Raw genomic sequence first — 23373 nt, forward strand, 5'->3', positions numbered from 1 at the left:
TGGGATGGAGCCGAAGAATGTGAATTTCTACCAAATTCCTAGGTGATGCTGACTGATGCTATTGGTTCAAGGGCCACACCTTGAGAACCACTGCTTTAATATTTTGAATAAGAGATATGTGAGGTGTTGTAAAATATTCATCAAAACCCCATCTCATTTCATATCTTAGGCATTTTATCTCTTATAAAGTTCTCTGGTTTTATAAATTTACATTGATTTACTGGCAAGTTTTATTTAGCTTTTATTTATTTATTGTTCTTTATAAGAAAAAACTACTGGGAGTTTAAATTAAAGTTTAAATCATTGCTGGGTTTTTAGTTATTTTCTTTCTTTCTTCCTTTCTTTCTTTTCTTTCTTTCTTTCTTTGTTTTTTTCCTTTGAAGCTGTGTTGAAATCCTTGTGTCCTGTAGACCCAGTGGAACCCATAAGTAATTCAGAACCATCAGTGGATTCAGATATGGGGAAAGTTTGTAAAAATGATACTGAAGAGGAAAATAATAAACCCTCTACAACCGACAATGAAATAAGTAATAGGACTGAGTATTTATGTGAATACCCTCTAGATGGTAAAAATAAAGACAATTCTGCAAATGAAGTCTTCCTCCAAGGAGCTGAAGAAAGAGTGTATTACCAATGTGAGAGGGAAGATGAGTCCCAGCAGGCTGATGCAGGTGGCCTGGCCCCTGCCCACCCAATCCACGGGGCCTCATTGCCGCCCTCCATCAAGCAGAGGCTGTCACAGCTACAGCTGTCACCGGATTTTACCTTCACTGCTGGCCTTGCTGCAGAAGTGGCTGCTAGATCTCTCTCCTTTACTACCATGCAGGAACAGACTTTTGGTGATGAGGAAGAAGAACAAATAATGCAAGAAAATGAAAATGAGGTAGAAGAAAAGTAAGAACCAAGATTTCCATTAAGGATTTTAAATTGTTCTTTTTTGTGAAAGTGTTTTAACTTCAAGACTAGATATTCCGCTGGAAAGGGAAAATGAGTGTAAGTTTACTATATTTAATGCTAAGATGTGAATTTACAGGAAGAACCCTGGTTTGAACAGCTGATCTGAAAATAGTAGTTGACCTGTAAATGGCAGATCTTTTAGGAAAATAAGAGAAAGGTAAGGCCTCTTTTGAATAAACTGCTATTTTATTTTCAGCACAACTGATTGATCTTGGAAATTCTTTGAGTATCTTTAATAATAAATGAATTTATCATTTCTTGCCAGAATTTACTACCATAAAATGACTGGGATAATTCTGTTGCAAGAACATTAACATTTAGTATGGCTCCTTTTTACTGTATTCTTGCAGTTAATGACTGCAGCTATCATGTCAGTAACAAGTTGTTTGTATTTTATTTTTGTTTATACCAGTCTTAAAACAAAGATACACATTCTGAATAAAAAAAAATTGAATTCATGCAATTGATGTGTACTGGGGTTTGGAACTAAAATGTAGTTTCAGAATTACTTGGCTTATAACATGTGTCTTATGTTTCCTTGTTCGTATGTGTATTCAGTGGTTAATTTTAAGATTTCTAAATGATCTTTTAAAAAAGCACATTGTACCTTTTTAAGAATTACCCTTTCAGTTTTGTGTGTTTATCTTTTTCTGTTCTTGTTGCAACGAAAAGAGATGATATCAAAGTGGGATCCCTATAGTCTGAGGCCTCATCCTCAACTTTGCAAAAAAATTCCTTTTATCAGTTTGCCTAGAGATAATGGGTGCCATTAACACAAGCAGGTTACCATGCTGCTGATTTCTAGCCTGAAGCTGTACCCTCTCCACCTTAATAAGATTCTGGAAACATCCTGTCGGCTTCCTGGAAAGCATCCTTGTCTCCTTAATACTTTATTTACAAACTACCTCTTAAAAGGGGTTGCTTTCCAAATCATCCAATCTCATCTATTTTGTGTTGTGATTACATTTTCAAAGAGTGATACTTCCAGGAGTATATTGTTTCTTAATACCTATAGCTCCTATGCAGTGATATAGTTTATAGACATTATTTGAGGAAAATGTAGGAAAAACTCAATTTATGCTGCTGTCCTAGAAAGGAAGTTGTGAATCTAGTATGCCTTTGGAGTTAAAAAATGCTTTTGAATTCCTGTAACTTAGCACTTCAAGTGAGTAAATTTTCATATACCAAAGGGGATTTTTTTTTCAATAATCTAAGGAAATTTATTTTTTATCCTGAGGAAAAACTTGGTTATGTTTTATATGAATAGTAGCGATCCTTTGTACTATAAGTGATTCTGCCTGTTGCTAAGTATTCTAGGACTTAACCCATAATTAAGCTCTTAGGAGCAATATCTTAGGGTGGGCCTAGTTTACCACTTAGATAGTTAGCTAAATTTCAAGAAAAAAATCTTGTGTTGTAACTGACTATTATATTCTTACATAACAATGCTTAAAGTTTATTTTCATTTTAAATTGCTTAGTTTGCCAGACTCCTTTTTTCCTTGAATTTAGAAGAATTATGGAAAAACTTGGTAATCTTTCTCTTAATCTGTAACCTTATATAATAAGAATTAGAGTTTAATAATTTTTAATTCTTTTATCATACATGATTTTTATTATACCAGCTTGGGGGAAATATCTTCATAGTATTATATCAGTTTTATTCAATGCTTTCTAAGGTGATACTTTTTAATATTGAAAGACTAATTTTAATCAGGAATTCCTAACCTTCCAGTCTGATCTGTTTTATTCACTAGTTGTTACTTAGTTCCATGAAAATTCTACTTACTGAAACCATGAAATAAGGATCTAGGAATTTTAATTGAATGTTCTTTTTATGTAGTTTTCAAAATTTGTCATCTTTTAGAATATTTCCAAGATAAAATATTATCTTCCCTGTGAAAATTCCTAATTTTCTCTTATAATAATCTAAAAGTCGGTGTTTTTCTGTTTTTTTTCATGGGGCCACCTGCATTAGAATAAATCATAGGTCTTATTTTTTTAATACAGATCTGGGGCCATACTCCCAATTATTCTTAGTTGATCATTTTGAAATGAGACCTAGCTGATGTTTATACCCGGTAAAATCTAAGAACTTCTGTCTAGGACTTTATTCTTCTTGCCGTGAATACCTTAGGAAATAAATAAGTCCATGTAATATAACTAGATATTCTTGTTACTTTTCAAATAATATTTCACTTTTTCTTATCAGGCTTGTGACTAGTTTTAATAGCTGCCACCCTATGTCCAAAAGAAGCCCTCTGGGGAAACTATTTTGTGGGGAAAATTTGTAATTGTGCTTTCCAAATTTAACAGTGGTATTTTGACAGAATAATTCTTTTTTTTTTTTTTTTTTTTTTTTGCGGTACGTGGGCCTCTCTCTGTTGTGGCCTCTCCTGTTTTGGAGCACAGGCTCCGGACGCGCAGGCTCAGCGGCCATAGCTCACGGGCCCAGCCGCTCTGCGGCATGTGGGATCTTCCCGGACCGGGGCACGAACCCGCGTCCCCTGCATCGGCAAGCGGACTCTCAACCACTGCGCCACCAGGGAAACCCGACAGAATAATTCTTGTAAGGAGTAATATCCTAACAGCTTTTAATATGAACGTTTCCATCGTTTATTTTAAAACTAGTACTTAAGGTAAGAATATATGAAAAGAGGCATTTAGATCACTCTTGAAGAGAAGATTTTTGCCCTTTGCTTACTGTTAGGAAAGTCACGGCAGTAAATGATCTGGTGACAGTTATCATATCTTAAATTCCGCCCCCCCCCCCTTTTTCCCCCAGCTTTCAGTAAAAGTCTACATATCTGGCCTATCTAGGGCGAGATTCTTGCTGGTCTTTGATTTGCAGTCTGCAGCTTATTTTCACAAGTTGTCTGTTTTATCTGACTTCATAAGTTAAGACCTCATTAAAATTAATTGTACTTAACAGCTTGTGAATATATTTCATTAGGAACTGATGCATTGACTCAAGTTTGATTTCTGAAGTTGAAGACAAGCAAGTCAGGAGAAACACATTTAAGGCAAATTACTAAGGAAATTTAAGAATATGGGTTTAAGGGTTTAATACAGAAGGATAGATCTAAGTTTAAGTTCCAGAACCATCATTTAAAAGCTTTGAGTGCAGCTGATGTAATAATATCATGGGGAGTTTTTCCAGCAAAACCCAAATTCTCTGAATTGCTAAATGATGTTTGCAACTTCTGACTTCTCAACAATAGTTAAAAAGGAAATAAAACTTTTGAGGCTGGAAAACAAGATCTGGTTATATTAGTAACTACTTAGTAAATACGTTAGTAAAATAGGTGAAAAAATTTAAAACTCAATTTTCTTGAAAAATAGTAATATTCTGATTCACATAATAAAACAGTAAAGCTTTTAATGTTAAAGTATAGAAAGAATCAAGTTCTGATACGTTTCACAAAATTATAAGTCAACGGAGTGTTCATCAAAAGTAAACCCTAGAGGTCATTTCACTCTGGTGACTGACTTTTACTTACACATCATCAGTAATATAAAATATTTTGATAAATTATTAGAAATCATGTGGGAAGAAAAGTTCAACGGGTTTGGTTTAATCATAGTATATTGTTTTTGTATCCAAACAAAACAAGAACTAAATACCATAATGCTGTGGTATAACTCATTATTTGAACTAAAGTAGATAAGCCATGAATGATTGCAAATCACACTTAAAATTACAAAATGAAGCTACAAATATTTTAGAAGAGAAAATATGGGGGGAAAATATCCTAAGTACAGTAACAATTCATTTATGTCATCATTGACAGGTGACTAACTTGCATAAGTTAATTTTTCAGTTAACTGAAGCAATCAGTTTAATCATTAATTTTTTAAACAGTTTTATAAGAAATATTCTAAAATATACTTTATACTTGTCCATGTTTTCTTTGTCATCTTTAATAACATTACTTCCTATCATGGGGTGATAAACAGAAATTCACTTAGGGGCTACTGAGATATATAATGCCCCTTTACTACATGACCTTGTATTGCTAAGCTTTTTGAGTTTTGTCTGTTTTTCACGGTTTCTCTATCTTCCCTTTAATCAACTGTCACTTTCTGCTGCTGTTTTGTGTGCCTGCCTTCCGCACTAGGCCCTAATTTGCTGCTTCTAATCTGCTGTGGACTGAGAAACCAGATTGCCAAGCTTGCTAGAATTGTGTCTAAAATAAGAGTAAGTAGACTGAACAAAGCTTAAGGGGCTTTTCTGTCAGTAAAGTGCATGGACTTTGTGGTACCTGTTTGTCTGCTTAGCATACTTTTGTTTGCCTCTTAGTTCTTTACTAAGAATTTGCTAAAAATACCTGTTTGAATATGTGATTGCCATACATTTAAAGTATTAATTCAGTTTTTATGTGGTGATGTTTCTAGGACTTTCCATTAATGAATTCAGCTATAAAAGAAAATTTGACTATCATCTTTGTATAAATCATTGTGTATATTTTAGGGAAATGTTAAATATTCTGTTCTTGTTAAATGTTCTAGTATAGTATGCAGAGTTAAAACTTAGAGCACTATAAATGGACTTCAACTGTGTTCACCAAGATTTATATTCTAGAACTAATTGGTTTGAGACTAAACATGCCTGGCTAATTTAGTAAGAACTGCCTAACTGAATATTTGGGGAATGAGTCATTCTAGATATCCCAGTTTTCTATGGAGCTTAAACCTCTTTAAGCATTTTAAAATTTTGAAATAATTTCTGAAGGATCTTAGTTCCCTGACCAGGGATGAAACCCGTACCCCCTGCAGTGGAAGCGCAGAGTCTTAACCACTGGACCGCCAGGGAAGGCCCTGATGGAAGTGTTTTTAAAACTTGCTATGTATTGCTGTCTTCTCAAACAATATATGAAATAAATTAGATGTCAAAATGATCGTTAACTAACAATAGTTTTACTGTAATAGACTAATTAGGCACTGAGAGCTATATGCCCCTTTACTAAATAACTCCGTTCGGCTGTGCCTTTTTTGTTTTCTTTGTTTTCTAATAGTTCTGATTCCTCTAATTCATATTAGTGCTCACTGCAGTGTGTCTGTAGCAATAGACTTTCTCCACCTTCATAATGCTTCTTCTAGTCTGCTTCAGTTTTGGAAACCAGGTGACTAAGACAGCTAGCAGAATGTATAAATACAAAGTAAGAGTAACCTGACTCAGTGAAGACCTGAAAAACTGGATTACACTTAAGTGCGTGGATTTTGTGACATCTATTACTACCTATTTCATTGCTATCTTTAAAATAAGTGTACTAGATTAGATTCCTGTTCTCAAAATAGGAGAGCTGTTAGTGTACAAAAATTTTGTTTCCATACTTTACCTTCTATATATTTCACTCCTCTAATTTTTCGGCTCCGATTAAAACCAGTCCACTCAAGTCAGCATTTTCTATAGTACTTTCTATTTGACTTGGATGCCACATGCTGCTAAGAATTTCTTTGGCTGGGTTGTTTTTGTTATGTTGGTTTTGTTTTTAGAGACCTGTATCTTCATTTCTAAAACATGAAGTAGGTTGAGCCCTGGAAAATAAGGAAACTTTTCATTATTGATACCATAGAGAACTGAGAAGTAATAAGGTTTTTAGACTGTAGACAATTATACACAAAGAATTTATTCTTTGATTATGCAGGTTTTTAAGACAATATCTTAATTTCATTCAATTAAATGTGTATTAAAAGCTGGCCAAATGTTAGTGTTAGATCTAATGATATTGACAGATACTTGAATGACTAAATTCCCACTGTCATTCTATATTTTGCATGTTTAAATTATAATTTAATGTGTTAATTAATCAAGCATGATGATTTTTCTCGTGAAAAATAAACATTAAATTTGCATGTTATAATGATTGCAAGCAAAATTCAAATGTCTAGAAAGGGATATTTGTCTGGGATTAGCGTTGAACAACTTGGTTTTACCAACAGGCTGATTGTGTTTTAGTAACCATATGTTGATTCATCCTTCCATCTAATTACAGGGTAATTAGAGAATCAATCTACTTATTTTATGGCCATGCCTCAAAGTCAGCTTTCAGTTATTCATGCTACTAGAAGGGAATTATGATATAGTATTCATCAAAAAATAGATGATCCAAACCAGTTTTTTGAGTTGAGGCTGCTATTACAAAATAGCTATGAGGCCAAACTTGGTTTGGTGGTACAGGAGAAAAATTCTCTTTGAGTATAGTTGTGAGAGGAAAGTGATTCTACTTAGTGTAATTGCTATAAACTAAAAAGAGGGATGAATTGATTCCAGAATTCACACATATAAAAGTTTAACGTGAATAAGGAGTTGATTTTATGGATATCCTAAAATGTGTGATAAATTAAAATACATATGATAGTGTTTTAAATGCTGTAAATTTTAATATAATTTAACCTGTTAGCAATTAAATTAGTTTGCCTCATCCCTATTTACTGAATTTCATTTGGCATATATCAAACATGTTACTGCAGTAGGACAGTATTTAAGTTGTGTATGCTTCGGAATACACTATTTTAAAAAGTGAGTATATTCTATGAGATATTGTTGTACAAATATATTTTTCCTCTCATATTTTAAGAGTTTCTCAAACTAAGGGATAATTTTACTATTTTGGACTTGACATTTTTCACTTTGTAGCATTTCTTAAAGGTTGACTACCTACAAATTATTTTATCATTGAACATGTTTTTAAAAACTAAAACATGTCTTTTACAAGTTTATTCTTTTATAATATTTCCTGAGAAATTACATATACATTTTCCCCTCCCAAGTCAATCTGCAGTAGCTCCATTTCTAAATCAAAGTATTTTCTGCACTTTTATTTCACCAACCTGTACCTTCTATTCATACCATGACTTAAATAATGCTCACTCGGGCACAGTATTAGCATCTGGCAATGTACAGAAAGCTCCAGATATGTTACTCCCATCCCTTAAAGACTGGCTTATGGTTCTGGTACAGCCCTGGAGGTCCATATGAGTGAAAAGCCCAGAAGTCTGCCTGAGCTGAAAGCACTCCCAAGGAGTTTGGTTTTGTTTGGGTTTGTTCTAGGTATGGTCCCAGGGATCCCAGATCAAACCAGGCCCCTGGGCCTATCCTAGAACCAACCTAAACTCGCGCATCATTCCTGGAACGTCAAGAGTATGAAGACGGAAGATAACCTGAGGCTGACGAGACATCCTGCGTTCACTCTTTTTTGTATGTGTGCCTACATGTTAGCAAGAATTGGTTGGTTAATCCTTCTGAAATAAAGGGATGACAGTGGACAAGATAAAGTCTTACCAGACTTTGACATTATAGTAATTTATCACAATGGGAATGTGGTATGTAATATGGTTATTATTAATTGCCAGTGAGAAGAATTGTTCCCAATTATCAGGTCTCTATTTTTAGGTTAAACAACTTAGCCACCAAAACAAATTCTCCCCCAAATTAATGATTTCTGTTTTTGTTTTTCTCAAAGACTTTCTACTCAACAATATTATTATCAGTCTCATTTAACTAATTTTTCATAGTTTCTAAAAGGTATTAGTGTTTGCTTTCTGGCTGCATTGATAAGTGATTTAAACTCTTGTTTCTGGAATCTAATGCCTTTTTCTTTTAATGTATTACTGAATCTACCACATTGCCTTCAGCTTGCTTTTTGAGGTTCAGATCTGGGAAGAACCTTAGCATCATTTGTAGACGCACTGTCCCTTGTTAGACTCGTTGTAGGCTACATTTTAGAATCTGCTGTGGTTGATGAAAATCTAGGATGATAGAGTGGAAATGGTTGATACCTCACATTTTACAAAAGTATTTTATAAGGTTTTTAGCAGGTTTCCTTTTTTTTCATTCCCTGCTGCTCTGGATTTTAAAAATATTCTGACCTAGTTGATTAATCAAAGTCTCACATCCTAACTGTGGCATCACTATAGTCACATAACATGTTTTGTTTAATTTGGAGGACAAGATCTCTGAAAATGCATTGAAAAGACCCCCAAATCCAAAGGTTATTTATTATACACAATGAAAATGTATACTTTTGGTAACACTGGCATTTCAGTAGGTTTAGACCATGTTAGAAATAATTGCAGACTAATCAGGGACTCTACACATGACAGGAGCTGAAACTGTGCTGTTCCTCCAAGCCTTGTCACACCAGAAAATTTGGGTCAATGAGGAATCCTTTAAAATAGGACTGTGAGCCTGTTGAAGCTCATTCTGAAGAACTCAACCCTGGGATTAGTTCTGTACTACATGTATTACGTAGATGCTTCATCCCACAGATTCTATTATTTTTGCCTTTTAAATCTTACTATGTTTAAGCTTCTCTCAATGTTTTTCTTTTCGCATAATGTTTTCCTGTTTGCATAAATCAAAACACTGTACATGTTACTATGTATATATATACATATATTTTAATAAAACAGTAGACTTTGGATCTAATGATTTTGGATTTTGATTCTTTTTAAAGCTAAATGATTTAAATGCTTTTTATTGTCTTGTAAATTCACTCTTAATTTATGCCTCAAGTCTTCTCATTCATTTTTTCTCTAATGAACTATATAGAATTAAATAGGTGAGCCTTATATTCAGCTTCTGCCAGAATTTATGACATTTTATATTTACCCAAACATGAAAAAGTTCTATCATCGGCATTCTTGTATGAGTGCACTAATCTGTGAGCATGGTTAACTGTATTTCTTGACAGAGCCCACCTTAGGTTTATGTACAATAAGTATTCTCAGGGGAGGGCCTTTGTACGCGCTTTTAACATTGTTACATATGAACACTGAAAACAGGAATTTGTGTACTGTCCAACAGAGTTCAGGCATGTTTAGATAGTAAGTTTCTAAAGTCTGCCTTCACTTTAGATAATTTTAGAGTGTTAAACTGTATTTTTAAAATATAATTTAAAAATATTCTTTCAGATATGTTTTAATTTTTACCTTTTGACTACTTATATAGTAAAACTGTACATTTCCAACCTTAATTGAAGACTTGAGAGTATAACTTTTTTTTAACACAGTAATTTCTTTAATAACTTTATGTATTTAATTATATTGAATTTTTGTCAACTGTTTTAAAAGATTTTACCAAAACCCAACAGTAGGTTTGTACATATCTGTATTATTGTTGTTCCTTCTAAGCTTAAGAAGTCTCCAATAAAATCTGTACTTCTTTATATTTTGTACCTTTTTTACTCTGGTGTTTGCAACATGAATTAGCCAAAAGATAAATTTTCTTTTTCTCTTCCTTCTTCTGTCTCTATTTTTCTATTGTATTTTTTCAGAATTTATTAATATACCCACAAAAGACAGCAGTTATCTAGGAAGGCCTTGGATTCATTAGTCTTAAGTTTTGTTTGGTCATTCAGGTGCCTCACATTGTATTAAATATTTTATCAGAGTGAAAACAGCAGATTAAATCTAAAAGCTCCATGTTAACCGTTCTCAGTGACTGTCAGCCACTGGATACATTCTAATCCTGTTGTATTTGTTGACTTATATGGCCTCCCTGACAGAAAGAACATACTGAACTAGGAAGGGAATTAACGTCCAATGGATCATACTTGTCCTATGTAATGAATGAATGATTGTTTTTAACTTTCCTAAGCTTAGCTATAGTCTTGGGAACATTTGTGGTAATTCCACAGTGGCTCTGCAGACTGAATGCTGGTTAAAGAGAAAGTGGCCTTCCTCAAACTGAACTTTTAAATTAAAAAGCTACCTCTTTGCAGAAAAGATTTGAGGCAAGGAATAAATATTCATAAAGGCAGTTCTTGAAATTTGGCCCTTGTCTGGGATTTGTTAATTAAAGGTGTGAGATAAGGTAGATTGTATATGGTTACTCTGCCGGACTCTGAAGTCATTGGGTAGGAAATATCCCATATGATAATCCCTCCTTGTCTTCACAATTTGCTTTTGAAGGTCCTTAGCAGATGTGCTATAACCATTGAAAATAAAGTTGGCGAATAGTAATTTTCCCCAAATGTACATCTGTAAAAATTAATAAAACACTTTCAGAATCTGACCATATGAAAAGTAGTCCTGGGCCTCCCTGGTGGCGCAGTGGTTGAGAGTCCGCCTGCCGATGCAGGGGATACGGGTTCGTGCCCCGGTCTGGGAGGATCCCATATGCCGCGGAGCGGCTGGGCCCGTGAGCCACGGCCGCTGGGCCGGCGCGTCCGGAGCCTGTGCTCCGCAACGGGAGAGGCCACAACAGTGAGAGGCCCGCATACCGCAAAAAAAAAAAAAAAAAAAAGAAAAAAAAAAAAAAGTAGTCCTATTTGTTTGAAGTAAGATCTTAGGTGTGTCCCTAGGAGAAAATGTTTATTTTTATATACAAAGTAATATTAGGTAATAAACATGATCCTGGAACATGAATATGTTGTTTGAAGATAAAGAAACAGGCTCAGTAATTTTCTCATTCATAGTCATACACATGGAGTGGCAGTCCCAGTATCCCAACCAATTCTTAAAAGACACCAACATCTGTTCATCATTATGATAAGCTACTTGTGGATACTTTTCATTTTATAGTTAACCTCTAAGATAAAGTACAGAGCCCTGAATTGGGAAGTCAGTAGAGTTGGATTATGGACAAAACTACTTCTCTAAGTCTCAGGCAAATCACTTTATAATGAGCCACAGTTTCCTGAGTAAGAGAAAAACCTAACAATTGTGATTTATGAATTGGACTAGACCTCTAAAATCCTCTTCTAGTAGTAAAATTCTCAAGATTGTCTGTTTCTTAATAAATGTAAAGCCAAATCTGTCATTTTGTTCCAGGGTACAAGACAGCTTATATTTATGCGCAGGTGAGCATCTTGAAAATTAATCAACGTTTAGAGATTAGAAAGGTTAAGAAGAAGTGGCAGGGGAGGGAGATAGTAAATAGTTTTAAAACAATGTAGCTGGTCCAGCACAGAACAGAACCTGCTAAGGACTAAGTATACCTTGTTTTTTAAAGCAGTCCAATACAAGTATTTAACAGGAGAGTCTAAGAATTCAAAAGGAGCAGTTGTTCTTTCTGATAACATATTATTTCTTTCCCCTTAGATAACATAATCTTTAAATCATGAAGGGGTGTCCTATTGCAAGGTTTTCTCTGGGAAGAGAATTTTCTTGTTTTTCTTCATTTCAGCAACAAAAGAATCTCTCGTTTCATATCTAGGACTATCTATAGCCAATGCTGGCCGAAATGGAGTTTGGTGTGGTTCCGTGATCTAAAACACTTTATTCTTTAGCACCCATGAAGCTATTAGCCATGACGCTACTTACCTCACCTGATAGCCAAATTACTATGTACAGTATATTATATATGTGAATATTTTATAAGACCTGAAGAATTTAACAGTGATAATCTCTTAAACAGTAACATAAGGGTGACTTTTAGCCAGTTTTTTCACCAGGATAAATGTGAAACACTTGTATAATAGGGGAAAAAAGTGTAATTTAAGAAATTGATAAGTTGCAAATGTACAGGGTGTCATTGTTATTTTGGGCTTATATTCATTCATATAAGCCATCACCTCTTAGGTTAAAGCTGGAGGCTAGAGAAAAGGAGACAAGACTGCAATCTTCTGTTCTTGCAGAAATAAGTTGGTCAAAATACAGAAAAATGTTAGGCTAGAAAAAAAACCCCTTAAGTTTGTATATGTCCTGAAGCCAGGATATGACCTGACACAGTACCAAAATTCAAAATGTTTTCTTACTGAAATGTTGAAATTGAATTTCAGTTGAACTTCAAAACCTGGAATAAATAATCCAGAGGTTCTCAGCATTTTATCAACTAGGGACCCCTGATGCTATTTTCCCCATGGGCCCCATGCTTTGAATAATTTTCATCTATCACATAATATAAATTAAAACCCTGAAAGTTGCACACGCTCCCAATCTCTCTTTTTTTTTTTTTTTCTTTTTTAAACTAGCCAAAGCTATAATGGCCTTTTAGTTTGAGTGTGTGCTGCATGCCAGGCACTGGTCTTCGTGCTGAAGACAGCAGTGAACAAAAAGCTTCTGCCCTCATTGAACACTAGAGAGGAGAATCAGACAACTTAATATATTGGGTGGGTCAGCTATACAGAAAATGAAGCCAAGTAAGGGATATGGAGGATGCAGAGTGCTTTTTATATAGGGCAGTCAGGTATGAGGGAGTGAGGGAACCAGCCCCACAAGTAGAAGAGTATTACAAAAGCAGTAAGTGAGAGGAGTCTCAAGAAGAACATGATCAACAGTGCAAAATGATGCAGAGATATCAAATAAGATCATACAAACTTAGACTTGATACCAACAAGGTAAGACAGTGGTGTGACAGTTAGATGCCAAATTACACTGGATGGAAAAAAACTGTTAGGCCCTTTTTGGGTCCAGGGCCAGGTTTCCTGCTGTTTCAGCACTTAACGGTGTTCCAAAACGAGCTTGAACCTATGGGGGTTTGCTGAGGTACAAATCTGACTCGATTTGGAGTCAGAACAACTAGGTTCAAGTCCCTGGTCTCCCACCACGGTGATGCCTGTGCTCACTTCCAGAGTTCCAGTTCCCTCACTCGTAGAGGACAATCATTCCTACTTTGCAAGGTCAACGACAAGTTTAAGTGAAGAGTAAGCATGATGGTAAGTCGTTAATTATCATTGCCATAATAGATCGTTCTACTCTAACTCCTTGTTCTAAGGTTCTAGCATTCAGTAGTTCTCCCTGCATGCCAGGTCTTGTGGGGTATTCTCATTTCACAGATAATTGGCTTACAGGTTTGTAATGGTAATAAGATTAATACATGTGAAATGCTTATGACAATTGGGCTGCTGTTGTATTCTTTTTTTCTTTTGATGTGGACCTTGTTTTTTTTTTTTTTTGCGGTACGCGGGCCTCTCACTGCTGTGGCGTCTCCCGTTGCGGAGCACAGGCTCCGGACGCACAGGCTCAGCGGCCATGGCTCACGGGCCCAGCCGCTCCGCGGCATGTGGGATCCTCCCAGACCGGGAGCACGAACCTGCGTCCCCTGCATCGGCAGGCGGACTCTCAACCACTGCGCCACCAGGGAAGCCCTGATGTGGGCCATTTTTAAAGTCTTTATTGAACTTGTTACAATATTGCTTCTGTTTTATGTTTTGTTTTTTTGGCCCAGAGGCATGTGGGATTTTGGCTCCCCGACCAGGGATCAAACCTGCACCCCCTGCATTGGAAGGTGAAGTCTTTTTTTTTTTTTTCTTCTTCTTCTTTTTGCGGTATGCGGGCCTCTCACTGTTGTGGCCTCTCCCGTTGCGGAGCACAGGCTCCGGACGCGCAGGCCCAGCAGCCATGGCTCACGGGCCCAGCCGCTCCGCGGCATATGGGATCCTCCCAGACCGGGGCACGAACCCGTATCCCCTGCATCGGCAGGCGGACTCTCAACCACTGCGCCACCAGGGAGGCCCGGAAGGTGAAGTCTTAACCACTGGACCACCAGGGAAGTCCCACTGCTGTTGTATTCTATCAGAAAGTTTTTTCCTGATTTTTAGTGGTGACTGTCTTCAGGTCTGCTTCCTGAGCCACTGCATTCCTCATGGTTGTGATGTTCACCAACTTAACTCATCCTCAGATGTTGCTGTAAAAAGCAAGTGCTTAAAATATTACCATTGACTAGATCAATGGATCTTTTTGTTCACTTTGTTTGGGTTGTAGACATGAGAATTCATTTAACTGAGCTGTGAGTGCACTGCAGAAGTTTGTTTGAGGATTTCATCTGCTGTTCAGTAAACAGAACATGGGGTTCCCACTGAGTTCCTACAGCTACCAAAGCAAAGATGTTTTCAGCGAAGTTAACTGTCCAGGCCTGATCAATCTCACCCTTATGAGCTGCATTTCAGGGCAGGATGTTAAGTCACATTTATTTAGTCTGGTTTGTACCTTGTGTGGCTTCTCTTATTCTTTTTTTAAAGTTTATATTTCTTTTTGATTTATATTACATATCCCAAGATACTTTAGGAATGAATACATTTTCAAAACATAGTAAGAATAAATTCTATAAAGAATACTTGAGGGCTTCCCTGGTGGCGCAGTGGTTGAGAATCTGCCTGCCAATGCAGGGGACACGGGTTCGAGCCCTGGTCTGGGAAGATCCCACATGCCGCGGAGCAACTAAGCCCGTGAGCCACAACTACTGAGCCTGCGCATCTGGACCCTGTGCTCCACAACAAGAGAGGCCGCGATAGTGAGAGGCCACCGCACCGCGATGAAGAGTGGCCCCCGCTTGCCACAACTAGAGAAAGCCCTCGCACAGAAACTAAGACCCAACACAGCCAAAAATAAATAAATAAATATTTTTTTAAAAAAAGAATACTTGAATGACTTTTCAAGGAAATCCAAATGAACTATGACTGTACAATATTTTGTTTGTTAATGATGGATGGTAACAAATAGAATTTTTAATTCAATACACTTGACTGGTCTTCTTTGTACCAGATACGATAATCACACTGTGAGATAAATATTCCTATTTTATAAATGAGGAAAGTGGCTCTCAAATAAGTTAAATATCTAGCCCAAGAGCCCAAGTCTCTTAACAAGAAAAAACAATAGACTGGCTTCTCCAAAAAGGCTCTTTGACTTCAAATTAGATGTTTGTTCTATGTATTTTGTCAGTTTTCTCTTGTTTTCCTGCATCGGTCACCACATACAAGGACATACACGTACACACACACACACACACACACACACAGAAATCCTAATTACCCTTTCAAGCAGCATAATCCCCTCATTCTGCATTTAGTTTAATCACAGGATTCTTAAAAGAAGTCAATTAAATAGGCAATTAATTTCTCTGTGCATTGTTCACTCACATATTAAAACTGTTAATCTAATTTCTTTAGACAGTCTCTCTGACACCACTGTCCTCAATGTTTAAATTCCTCATTACTCATGAAGTTGATGTGAGAATCTTTTTGCAAGAGCACTTTGTAAACTGAAAAGATATTCTTATTATCTGGTTGTGGGATCTAGTCTGTTCAATTTTATTTGGTTGACTATGGTGAGAGGTTAAATGTTTAAACTACACCAGTTATACCTTTGTTCCAGGAACTTAACTGAGTGGAATTGAAAGACTTTTCCAAACAACTCAAACCAGGCAAACAGTCCCTGGTTTGCTCTCTCTCAAACTAAATATATTAGCCTTATGGTGACCAAATATTGAATTGAAAGCAAAGAGTTTTTAATGGCCCTCTAAAGCGCTTACCACTTAACCTTAATGAAATATCCCAAGATGCTTCCAGACAGCAACTCTTTCAGTTAAGTAGAGACTGGAAAAAGGATATGTGTTAGGAGCATGAGTAGAGAACTCCAAAGTACTCTCTCCCGGGAATTCTAAAAAGTTTCATTTACAAAAAAATAATGAGACAATTTCCCACCCTACCTACCCATGCATTATATCCCAACGCTGCTAACAGACACTTCCTATTGCCCATTTTGAACTATGAGTCAAGATGCCCGAGTTCAAACCTTAGCTCCACCCCTTAGCTGTGTGATCTCCTTGAAGGCTCAGTTTCTTCATATGTAAAATGGAAACAGCAATATCATCTCATAGGATTGTTGCCAGAATTCATGGAATTAGTTATGTGAAAAGGTATGATTCTCAGCAGATATTCTTTTCCTTTGGGTCTCAAATATTTATCGTTTTGTTGGGAAATTCCTGCCTTGTAGAAAAGTCTGGGGCCTTGCCAAAGGCTGAGACAAAGACTTGGTTGATAAGTGAAAGAAGCAAAGCAAAGTAAAAATGGGCTTGTCGTTCCTGTTGGAAGGATTGGTGAGTATTCATTCACCCAGTCAAAAAATATTTATTGCAGTCTACTATTTTTCTAGGCATTCTCCTAGGCAATGGAATGCAGGAATGAACAGAAAGGACAAAGCCCCTGCCCTCAGTGGGGAGACCAGATAATAAACCAGCAGATGCATAAGATGTCAAGTAGTGATGAGTACTATGAACCACACAGGGTAAGGAATGGAGAGTGGAAAATAGAGCAGAAAGGGAAGGCCACTGAGAGGGTGGCATTTGTCTAGAAATGTGATTATGTGAGAGAATAAACCATGCAACTATATGGAGAACAGCCAGCAAAGAGAGCACCAGGTGTAACGGCGCTGAAGGGGAATGACAAGGATGCTAGAGCCGCAGGAGCTGAGTGGGCGAGAGCACAAGAGAGGCAGCGGGGGCCAGGTTATATGACGCCTTGTGGTCCATAGAAGGGATCTGGGGTTTCATTTCAAATGTGCCGAGTACCCATGAGAGGGTTCCGGGCAAAAGAGTGCTGTAATCTGATGTAGGTTTTATAAAGATTAATTACTCTGGTCACTATGTAGAGGATGGACAGTAGGCAGGACAAGAGCAGAAGCAGATAAAGAGGATGATGCCGAGGTGGTGAGATGGAACAAATAGTTGGATTCTGCATTTGTTAGGAAGGAGGAGGCTACAGGATTGGCAGATGGATTGCAAGTAGGGTATGAAAAGAGAGACGTAAAGATGTATTTCAGTATTTTTGCTCTGAATAAAGTGGGTGAGGACCACTTCCTGAAATGAAGAAGATAAGAGGAGGAGCAGATTTGGGGGGGAAATAAAGAGTTCTATTTGGGAAAATTGAGTCAAGATGCCTAGTTATCAAACGTCCGAGGGTAATATGAATAGTGAGTTGGAATTAAGAGGAAACTGGAGTTCAAGGAAAACACTGCACGTGGGGATATTAATGACAGGGCTTTTAAAGCCACAGGACAAGGTGAGAGTACCAAGAGCAAGTGTCGATGGAAGAGAAAACAGACCTGAGGTGAGCTACTCTTCCTAGAGGCCAAGTGACACAGCCGACTCTTAACCCTGGTTGTATGTAAAAGGCACTCCATGGTCTATTAAAAAAATAGAAACTCAGGGAATTCCTCGGCAGTCCAGTGGTTAGGACTTGGCGCTTTCACTGCCAAGGGCTCAGGTTGGGGAACTAAGATCCCACAAGCCACGTGGCGTGGCCAAAAAAAAAAAAAAAACTCAGAATAAAACAAACCAGTGAGTATAACAAAAAAGAAACAGACTCACAGATATAGAGAACAAACTAGTGGTTACCAGTGGGGAGAGGGAATGGGGGGGGAGCAAAATAGGGGTAAGGGATTAAGAGGTACAAACTACTATTATAAAATAAATAAGCTACAAGGATATGTTGTGCAACACAGGGAATATAGCCAATATTTTATAGTAACTATAAATTGAATATAACCTATAAAAATTGTGAATCACTATGTTGTACACCTGAAACATATAATATTGTACATTAACTATACCTCAATAATAATAATAATAAAAAGATACTCAGGGTCCACACGGATCTACTGGATGAGAATCTCTAGGGGGTGAGACTTGTGTTTCTTAAAGAGCTCCATGGGTGGACAGCCAGGTTTGAGGACTATTGACCCAGGAAAAGATAAGGCAAAGAGAGTGGGAAAGGCTGTGGTTCAGGTAATACTAAAAAAAAAAAAAAAAAAGACCAAGGGCTCAACACAGAACCCATTAAACCCTTCACTTCTACACACACACACAGACACACACACACACACACACACCCTATCCCCACCACCACTTCCTCTATCATTACTAATCACTCTTAAAGACTGAGCTCCACACTCACATGTGTAACTCCCACACCTCAAAATAATAATAACATACACAATACTTTTTGGTTTACCAAGTTTTTGTATACATTTTCTCATTTGAACACACATTCTCACATCAACCCTGTGAGCAACAGGTAAAGATTGCATTTACTTCTATTAAATCTAGCCATTAAATCCAGGTCCCATTGGTATGCTAACTCAGTTAATCCTCACGACATCCAAATAGTTGAGGTGGTGATTTTCTCCCCAGTTTACAGATGAAGAAACTGAGGCAAGCCACAAAAAGAAGTGTTAGATCTGGGATTCAAACTCAAGTTTTTGACCCCAAAGCTTATGCTCTCATTTCATCAAATATAAAAATTTAATCACTACTCTGCTTCATTTAAAAAAAAAAAGGCTACTAAACTAGGTTAGCTTTTAAAGCCCAGAACCATTACAGTCTTCCAGGAAATGATAAAAAAAAATAGCAGTGTGTTGGGAATTTCTGATTTTAAAATAACTATTGTGACATCAATCTCAACCAGATTTTCACACTTCCTTGGTAGGTACTGGTTTTGCTCACAGAATTTTTTATAAGAAAAGTATTTTCTTAGGGATGCAGGTAGAAGATATGAAAGCTCCTCAAATAGTCCTCTAAAATTAGAATCTAGAAATGGGACAATGGAGTAATTGATTGCCTCCACATCCAACTTAGGCTGGTAGAATTTGGTGAAGAGAGTTATAAATTTTATCCACATTAAGAGAGAAGTTTCATTTCCCTTCTATCTGTGATTATCCATCCCCTTCTGACATCATGACTTTCCCCTAAGGTTCAGCATTACAAAATCCGTTTCTTACTAGTAAGTTTGGTCACTAGTATTGATAACCATATGCCCTCCTGACTTGAAATATAGTCCTAGGAGAATTTCTGAATGCAGCTTTATAGAAAGAGCCTCCTAATGAGGAAGAATCTTTATTCTAATTCCTTAGAGTCAAACCAGATATGCCCAAACCAACTGCTTCTAGGTATTTTGTTGGTTTTCACTGTACCAGATTCACATACTTAGAGTAAACATTAAAGATTTCAGAGCCATGTCTTAAGGAGGTTCTAGACTTGAAAAGAAAACAGAATAAAAAATTTAGTGCTGGGCTTCCCTGGTGGCGCAGTGGTTGAGAGTCCGCCTGCCGATGCAGGGGACACAGGTTCGTGCCCCGGTCCGGGAAGATCCCACATGCCGCGGACCGGCTGGGCCCGTGAGCCATGGCCACTGAGCCTGCGCGTCCGGAGCCTGTGCTCCGCAACAGGAGAGGCCACAACAGTGAGAGGCCTGCGTACCGCAAAAAAACAAACAAAAACCATAAAATGGGCAGAGTATCTGAAGAGACATTTTTCCAAAGAAAGCCTGCAGATGGCCAACAGACACATGAAAAGATGCTCAACATCACTATTCATCAAGGAAATGCAAATCAAAACCACAAAGAGACATCACCTCACACCCATCAGAATGGCCATCATCAAAAAAGCAACAAATAACCAGTGTTAGCCAGGATGTGGAGACAAGGGAACCCTCGTGCACTGATGATGCGAATGTAAATTAGTGCAGCCACCATGGAAAAGAGCATGGAGATTCTTCAAAAAATTAAAAATAGAATTACCATATGATCCAGCAATTCCACTCCTAGCTGTTTATCCACAGAAAATGAAAACACTAATTCAAAAAGATACATGCACCCCTATGTTCATTGCAGCATTATTTACAAAAGCCAAGATATGGAAGAAAACTAAATGCCCATCAAGAGATGAATGGATAAGAAGATGTGGTATATATACACAACGGAATATTACTCAGCCATAAAAAAATAAAATCTTGCCATTTGTGACAACATGGGTGGACCTAGAGAGTATTATGCTGAGTGAAATAAGTCAGACAGAGAAGGACAAATAATGTATGATTTCACTTATATGTGGCATCTAAAAAAACAAAACAAATGAACAAACATAACAAAATAGAGTTATAGACACAGAGAACAAACAGGTGGTTGTCAGAAGGGAGGGGTGGGGGGGAAGGATTGAAATGGGTGAGGGAGATTAAGAGGCACAAACTTCCAGTTGCAAAATAAATGAGTCATGGGGGTGAAATGTACAATGTGGGAAATATAGTCAATAAATATGTAATATCTTTGAATGGTGACATATTGTAACTAGATTTATCTTGGGGATCATTTTGAAATGTATGGAAATATTGAATACATTGTATGGCAGGAACAAACATAGTGTTGTAGGTCAATTATACTTCAAAAACAAACAAACAAACTCATAGAAAAAGAGATCAGATTTGTGGTTACCAGACACGGGAGTGGGTGGGGGGTGAGGGGAGGAGGAATTGGATGATGACAGTCAAAAAGTACAAACTTCCAGTTATAAGATAACTAAGTACTAGGGATGTAATATACATGATAAATGTAACTGACACTGCTGTATGTTGTATATGAAAGTTAAGAGAGTAAATCCTGAGTTCTCATGACACGGAAAAGTAATTTTTCTATTTCTTTAACTTTGTATCTATATGAGATGATGGATGTTCACTAAACTTATTGTGATAATCATTTCATGATGTATCTAAGTCAATTCATTATGCTGCACACCTTAAACAGTGCTGCACGTCAGTTATATCAATAAAACTGGAAGGAAAAAATTCCATTATTTATAACTGCCTAATTATTAGTTGGTTTTCTTCAGACTGTCTAATTCTTAAACTCTATGCAATAATTTTTTTCCTTAGAGGAGAAGTAGGAGCCCATAACAATAGCTGTAAGTAGTTATGCCTCGGTGGCCCAACTTTTACTGGTAAGGTGTGAAGACTGAAGCTGTTGTTTAGCTTTCAAGTATATTGTTTGCCCCACTTCTCCCTTCCTTGATTCTCCTAACCAGTCTCCATGTTATCAGGCAGGGAAAAGTGGTGAAAAGGTAATTTACTTAGAAGCACAAAGAGCAGTTTCATTCTCAATGCTTTACCCAGTAAGAGTCCTGATGGAAGGGTCACCCAGCTTTCCCAGCTAGACGCATTATAGAAAGGAAGCAAATTTTCAAAATCATTGAACTCCCAACAGCTATGCTTTTCCACTATGGAATTTAGATATGTACATATTAAGACCTTTTCAAAACTAGAGCTCATGGCTACATATATGATTTTCGATAACACTTTGCATGTTATTGGACATGTGATATAAGTTAGGCCAACCAGACTTCATCTCTCATGGGCTGCATACACAGTGACAACATACTGAGATGGATGGCACTGAAAGCTGATGCCGTCCGGCAGCAGCGCCCTGGAAAGAGGGTCCAGAGTAGCTGCTGCAGAGATTCTTGGGGCTCCCCTGGCTCCCCTCTCTCCTTGGGTCTTCTTAATGAGCTGGGGTCTTATTAAGGAGCTGATGAAGTCTGACTTTGGCTCTGTGAATTGCCCTAACCCTTCAAAACCACTCCTGCATTGAAGTTAGTTGGTTTCTTTTGCTTGGAACCAAAGATCCTTAATTGATTAAGAAACCAAATACACGCCTTAATGCCTATTAAATAAAGTACAAAACTAGAAGGAAGAATATCAGTTTCTTTCAAGGTCACTGCCTCCTTATTTCTACTCAGTATAATTGTGATTAGAAAGTACATTTAGAAATTCAGAAAGTTAGAATGCCTTTGAGCTTTGGTGCAGAACAATTTATTCGGGAACATGTGCTGGCTGCACCAAACAGGTTTCTAGTTGGTGTGTTATTTGTACAGCTCTGCATGCAAATCAATTTACACCTTCTTCAGCAAAAATAATTTTCATGACTCTTAACCTTGATCTCTGACTATATCCTATCCTGCTTGGCATTTTTTTGAAGGTGGCACTGGGGAAGGGATCCTTTTTCCTTTAAGAGCTTATGAGGGCTTATGATTTTTCACTCTAATAACTTGAGTGTAAAAAGGAAGGAGGGAAGGAACTAATTCTTACAGGAAGCACTAAAACAAAACACAGGACTTTTTAAGCAGCAACCTGGGGTCACCCTTTTCTGCTGCCTTTCTTTCTCACTATCCCTCTTTTTCCTTATCTTACTTTATTTTTATGAGAGCATTGATCACTCCCCAACATAATGTTTGTTATTGTCTCTTGCTCTACTAGAATATATGCTCCAGAAGAACAGGGAATTTTTGTCTTTTTTAATGACTGTATCCCTGGTATCAAGGATAGTTCGGCGCATAGTAGGCACTCAGTAAATATTTGGGGGAAGGAAGGAATGAAGGAGGTTTAGTGTGAGATGAGCCTCTTTAGGTGGAGAGAGGCAGGTGACCAAGCAGCCCTGCTCCCTTCCCTGGATTCTTCCTAGGACTGTGGGCATTATCAGTGGCATCAGCTTGCTGGCCACGGGGCACTCCATTTCCCTCAGCATTCTGGCCCAAGCAACGTCCCCTCTCCAGATCCACCGCCTCCTTCCTCTCTCTCCCAGATTGTCTCAATAGCTACCTAAAAGTTCTCCCTGCTCACAGTTTTGTTTCTCTCCAGTTCATCATCTGTATTGGATCGATAGTGATCTTCCTAAATCACGGATGTATAGTCATGTCACTCCCTGTTTAAAATACTTCGGTTTTCCTCATTGCTCTGAAAATCAAGTTCATGCTCTCCTCCTCCCCTTCTCCCTCCTTCCCTCCCTCCTCCTTCTCCCCACCTCCTTCCCTTCACGGCTACAAGGCCTTACATTATTTATAATCTCATCTTTTGCGGCTCTCCTCACACCTTCTCCTCCTTACACTTTATGATCCAGATGAATTTCATCTTTGGACTTGACTCTGAAG

General features: G+C 37.4%; 1 protein-coding gene across 5 annotated transcripts in view; it reads left to right on the forward strand.

The window, feature by feature from the left end:
• Nucleotides 1-898, forward strand: part of VEZT (vezatin, adherens junctions transmembrane protein) — a gene marked incomplete at its 3' end in the record, with an annotated part of 74492 nt that extends 73594 nt beyond the window's left edge. For all 5 annotated transcript variants that reach the window (XM_082634683.1, XM_082634679.1, XM_082634680.1 and 2 more), the window contains one exon: nt 384-898. In XM_082634683.1, the coding sequence (XP_082490809.1) occupies nt 384-898 (515 nt within the window). The remainder of the gene's footprint in view (nt 1-383) is intronic.
• Between the last annotated feature and the right edge of the window lie 22475 nt (nt 899-23373).

Source organism: Mesoplodon mirus (assembly GCF_964341445.2).
Source record: "Mesoplodon mirus genome assembly, chromosome: 11".
In the NCBI taxonomy this organism is placed as follows: domain Eukaryota; kingdom Metazoa; phylum Chordata; class Mammalia; order Artiodactyla; family Ziphiidae; genus Mesoplodon; species Mesoplodon mirus.